We start from the raw sequence: 6,000 nt of genomic DNA on the forward strand, positions 1-6,000 counted from the left end.
GCCAAGGTGATGCCATAGCTTACAGTGTACTGTCCATGAGCTGGGCTGTTGGCTGCTTTCAACCTGAGCAGTTGGTTTATGTTTGAAGAGCAGCACCTCAAAGTGCTCTTCTTCAAAGAAAAAGGGCTAGAAAGTGACTTTTCAAAAACAAACAAAAGTCAAGTCTGACTCAGGCTCTTCAGACTGGGGAAAGGCCAGGGCCCTTTGGCCAATTCCACTTAAGTCCCATTCATTCTATGCTGTGAAGAAAGGCTAATGATAACCTATATTGTTGTATACCTGAATTAGAGTTTAATTATTAATACTACATAGCTTGATCGGGGGCTATACAGTAACTGTCCTTCAAGGGACAATATTTCCAATTTTATCCTGAGGTGATAATGTAATTTGAGATATATTTCTAGCACACTTTCATTATTGGCCTTTTTCTATAAACTTGATTGCTTCTAATTAGAAAATATTGGTTTAAATCTACTCCACACAATCTTTTCAAGCAAGAAGATTAAACACTAAATCTTCTCATCTGTCAATTTCTATAATATTTCTTCCCTCTTCCATGTCATGCTTTTCCCTAGTCACACATACTGGATTATTACAATATTTCATAACACTTTCTGATTCTGTTTTCTGAAATGTAATAAAAGGTTTGTTAGAGGCCATACATAAAAAAATGTAACAATACCACGAGCAAGGAGCAGATGCTAAATACTGGTGCTCTGCAGGTGCATGTTCCAAAGAGAAGGTCATGGGCTCAAAACTCATGGGTTACAAAGTTTAATCCAACACACTCGTATTTCATGTGGTTGGAAATAAGCTTCAGGATATAAGCAGGCTGAAGTTTGAAGACATTGGAGTTACATGTACTTGTCTGAATTGCCTTGCTTTGAGATTAGAACATACATTCTTTCTTTAAGTGTGTTATGCCACTGGATATGTATTAGTCATTTATATTTCATCAAAGCTTGTCAGACAGATCTTTGTCCAAAACACGCTAATCAAATACTACAAATAATAGCTATCTCTACAGAAGAGACATAGGAACATTGCTGCCTGCCTTCTGCTCTTCCTGTCTGCCCATGTGTCTTGGTAAAGGGGCTGTTCAAGGGAGACCAGCCCCTACTTCTCTCTAACAGCAGGAACTGCATGCATAACAAGCAGCAGCCTGAAAAGTTATGTTCATGCCTTGACCTTGAGACTTCCTGAACCAGTTTGCATTGGCTCTCCCTTTGAAACAACAGGCTTCCACAGGAAGTTCATAAATGGGCCCAAGTCATAGCAATTTACGTAGTTTTAGTATTTTTAACTTGGTTCTTCGAGAATGACCCAAAATGGGCGGTGTTTCATGGGCGCAAAGAACTGGCCAATTTTTCCAAGAGCAAACGTCAGTATGTTGGGCACAACATGAGCTGTTGAAAGGAATGTGACTTAAGACAAGCACTGCTGCAGATATGTGCGTGTTGCGAAGCTACGTTGTACTCCACTGGGTGCCAGCATCAGTAAGTGCTCAGGTTCCCAACATCACAGGCAGCCCAACATCTGCAGAGAGCTACACCACAGGCGTGTTTGGATCAGCAGCTTAAGCATTGGCATAACATCTTTCACCACACTGCTCCCAATTCCTGCTTCTCTCAGAAAGGCAGAGCACTGTGTGTGTCTCTTATCTCAGAAGCAGTTTGGAGCCCCATTCAGAGGCATTAAAGAACCGCTCTTTCATCAGGTATCAAGGAGGGATATGTGAAAGGCCCATGGTTTGTTCCATTCACACTGACAGGAGAGAGGACCAGGAAAAATAAATGTTGCAAACAAACAGGTGTGTTAGATCTCCATAAGAGAAGAAAGTATGAAAACGAACATGAAAACTTTGCTTGGAAGACTTAGCTTTCTCACACCGCTCTAGTAAAATCTGACTATACTGAAGTAATTCCTTTCCATTTGTTTACCTTGTGCCTTTTTTTTCCACTACCTGTTTAACATGAATTTAATGAAAACACTACTCTTATTTACATATTTGTGCTCCCCTGATTGTATGCTGTAACCCAACGATAGGAATGTAATCATGGAATGTTAACTTAAGATTCTTGAGTGCATTGCTCCAGTTTAACTATGAAAACATTTTCTTGTTTGTGAATAACCTAATAGAATGCAGATGAGAGATTATATCATTAATGTTAACAATGCATGTAATTTCAGACAAAGCTCTTCATTCAGAAATCAGCAGCTCTGTCAAAGGTTCATAATAATAGGCTTTAAAGCAAATTTTAAAAGTAATTGTCTAATTCGATTAGTTCGTGGTTTGGGATTTTCTGGTCTGTACTTAATTGCAGTACTTTGAAGGATAAATTATACGTATACATAGTTCCTTAGAGAAATTGATGGAAATGAAATGAAGCAGATAATGCAGGTACCTTCCAGGCAAATGGGCTCTCCTTTCATTCAATTAAGAAGTCAGAAACATTACTTATCGAAGGACAAAGAAAACAAAATAAAAGCCACAAAAATTAGATACGTTGAGTAAACCAAATTTTTTAAATGCCCTTTGCCTTGTATCTGCTAAACATAGGATCCAGTTACACTGAATTTGTTAGTATGCATTTATAAGGTAAAGATTTCTCTACATGTTAATTTGGAATCTTTTTTTTTTTTTTCCCACTGATAAAGACTTATCTTGTATTCTTCCATGCCTTCTTGTAAGCCTTTCCTTGTAGGGGGATAAGGTAAGGAACATGAAGGATCTGTCTGTGATACCTAGCATGGGATCAGCTAGGCCTTTGACTAAGGCTAGCAGGTCTTACATAATAATTTGTTACAGTACCTTTCTGTTTCCTGGTCTGTGGTTTGGTGCTTATTCTCAAAGCCAGTGAAGCTGCTCATATCCACATAGCCATCATTCTCATTAGCAACAGATAATGCCCTGCTGGGATCTTCAAAAAACTCGGTAAAAGTTCCTGCTCTTGTGGGTCTTCGAGGAGGAATTTGTATATTTTCATAGTCAGAGCTCATAGCTGGAATGTTTTCATAGTCGGAAGTGTCAGCGTTGGGAAAAGAAATGGACCTAGGTTTTGTTAATGGGAGTGGCATGAAAGGAGGTCTGGACCGGTCTTCAAAGGACTCCACTCTTGACACACTCCTGCTGAAGGACTTGGGCGTTCCTTTTCTCTTACCATCCTTATAGAATAGAACAGCTGAGGGAGACTCAGACATACGGAGCTTCCCTGCATGTGATTTTAGCTGAGGTGAACTACTTAGGCTCCTCCTGTCCAGCTCCATCAGTCTTGAAGGTCCATGATAGCTGGACTCTGATGAGGACCTCGAAGATGAAACATTAACATCCACATGAACTTTATTTTCATTTTTTTTCTTGAATTTTAGAGTGAGGAACCTCTTAAAGGAAGATTTCTTTTTCTTGGAATACTTATCGGGTGACTCATTTTCTATCAAAAGTGAAGGGGAGCTTTTAGTGATTGGCTTTTTGGTGATGCAGGCGAGTTCAAAAGGAGGTGGTATATCAACAACTGAGGATGGGGTAGATAAACCGCCTGATGAAAGGTGATTTCTCTGGGAAAAACTACCTGAGGAACCAAGGACGCAAGGTAAAGACAAGTTATCTTCTGTCCTTTTTATTCTACCTTCATCCAGTACACAGCCATCACTTTCTTTGTAAATGGAGACAGGCATCTCTCTCCCTTCAACAGAGTAAGATCGAGGATATAAAGCAAAGCATCTTGACATGGTTGATAGTGCCCTATTTACTTCCATTGGTTTTCCTTCCACTGACAATAAATTACTGCTTAAATCTTTAGTCCCAGAGCCATTGTGAGGAGATGGCAAATCAGTTTCAGGCCCAGTTTCTTCTGGAACTGTTTCTGGCACATAACCTGGCATTTTCCCAGATAGGGATCGGGTCCTAGTGACGATGCTTTTCCGATCAATGGGCAGCGAATTGTTTTCATCATCCATACTTAAGTCATCCTTTTGACTGTGATCGGCTCTTATATCAGTTGGTCCATCATGAGGGATTTCATTTTCTGCAGGAAGCACATAAGGGTCATCTAGAGAATCACTGTTAATTTCTCTTTCCTCTGATTGTTCAGGCTCAATTACCACTTCAGGGACTGCTAAAGCTTCATGCAAGACATGTTTGTTCTCACATTCTGCGTTCATTTTGCCTTTCTCACAGACTGCTAACTCTTCCTTAAATTGAACCTGTTCAGGTGGAGCTAGGACACTTCTGCTGGGGCTGTTTTTTTCCACCTTATTGTCTTCAAGGAGCTGTAAATCTGTCATAGAGGTTTCCACAATATTTTCACTATGGTCTTCAATGAGCACATTTCCCAGCTCTGACTCCATCCCTGGATCATTAGTGTGGTCGTCTTCATCTAGAGAGGTCCTTTGGGTTTGTGGGTTCTCCTCTGAGCGCTCCTGGGGTATTTCCTCACCACATTCATTCTCAAAAGGAGTAATTTGACAACCACTATGAATACTCTCTGCAATCCCGGTTTCTTCCTCTTCTTTCTCAAAGTCTTTGCTTGCTTCACAGGCTGCTTCTGATGTCTCCTCTGTGCCTGTCCTCTCAGTGATGTGGCAGCCATGACTAGCATGTTCTGTGTTTGTGTCAGTGTGGTTGTCTGAGTCTGATTCCTCCTTTTCAGCTGCAGCTGGATGGATGGAGTCTCCCAAACCATCTTCAGTGCTGGGTTCATTTTCAGTCAGTTCCAGGATGGGAGCTGTTTCTTCATGGGCCTCCTTGGGCAGCGTGTTACAGCCCTCGCAGCCATCATCTTCCAACACTTCTTCCATGTTCGAATCAAGCTGTTCTTGCACACCGTGATCACCATCATGTGCGGGACACCTGTCTTCCTCTTCTGAAGTCTCAGGCAGAGACTTTCTCGTTAGATTATCTTCACAGGTATCATCCATCGCATCCTTATCTTTATTCAAAATATGATCATTGTCAGTTTTACAATAGCTATAATTCTTAGCCAGTTGCAGACTATTAAAAGATTCCTCCAAATTGTTTTTTATTTTACTGCAGTCATTTACATCTTCATCTGCATTTTTGGAAGCATTATTATCCACATCAGAGGCATCTGAGGCCTCACAAAGTATTTTGGACTGGTCACAGTCTCCGATTGACTCTTCTGAGTCTGGATCCCTCAGTTCAGCAGTATCTGAAGGGTCATGGTCAGATTCGGTACTTTCTAGGTTGCCAGTGTCCTCATCATTAACAATGTTGATATCCTCTTCCTCCCGCGCCGTTTCTGGAATTTCCAAGACTACATTCTCCGCTGAGGAGTCTAGGGTCTGATCATGGTCATGTTCCAAGTCATAGTCTTTGCTAGTCAGCTGTGCTTCAGGAACTGCATTATCCGCCTCAGAATCTGGGCACTCGTCATTATATTGATCTCCTTCATACATTTCTCCATCAGGACATCCCAGTTTCCCATTTGAGAACTGATTTAAGTTATTGCTGGTATAAGCACTGGATTTGCCCTCGGTGTTAACTGAGAGTTTTGGTTTGGGAGCAATAGGTGGTTTGGGACCCCTAGACGTAGAATTTGTGTTATGAAGAATGTCAGATCTTGGCAGCAAAGGAGAAAATTTGGAGACAGCTACTGGAGAAAGATCACCAATAATCTTTGGTTTAGGTGCTAGTGGTGGCTTTGTGATTTCTAGAAAAAAACAGAAAGACATGTTAGTTATCACAGTTTCTTATACCAGAGTATACAGCACAGCTGACCTGTCAGTGAAAGATACTGTAGCTCTGAAAAGAAAACAAATGGAGAGAGGAGCACGGACCATGTGCACTGTGCTTCCGTGTGGTGCTGTAGCTATTCCAGGGCATATGGTTTAAGGTTATAAGTGGACTGAAGCAGATGTAGCCCAAGTACTCTGGGAAAGATAAAGATATATAGCTGAAGGGCCAAGGGTATATGCCATGATATGGGCATCATCTCTGACACTCAGCAGGCCTAGCGACAGGAGAGCCCCTTGGAACCTGCC

General features: G+C 41.3%; 1 protein-coding gene across 1 annotated transcript in view; it reads right to left on the bottom strand.

Moving 5' to 3' along the window:
* The window catches only part of FGD5 (FYVE, RhoGEF and PH domain containing 5), an 82,136-nt gene extending 76,445 nt beyond the window's left edge, over positions 1-5,691 (bottom strand). The window contains exon 1 of the mRNA XM_010221394.2: positions 2,813-5,691. Within this exon, the coding sequence (XP_010219696.2) occupies positions 2,813-5,691 (2,879 nt within the window). The remainder of the gene's footprint in view (positions 1-2,812) is intronic.
* Between the last annotated feature and the right edge of the window lie 309 nt (positions 5,692-6,000).

Source organism: Tinamus guttatus, unplaced genomic scaffold (assembly GCF_059628265.1).
Source record: "Tinamus guttatus ecotype Peru unplaced genomic scaffold, ASM5962826v1 Tinamus_guttatus_pri_ptg000580l, whole genome shotgun sequence".
NCBI classification, from domain to species: Eukaryota; Metazoa; Chordata; class Aves; order Tinamiformes; family Tinamidae; genus Tinamus; species Tinamus guttatus.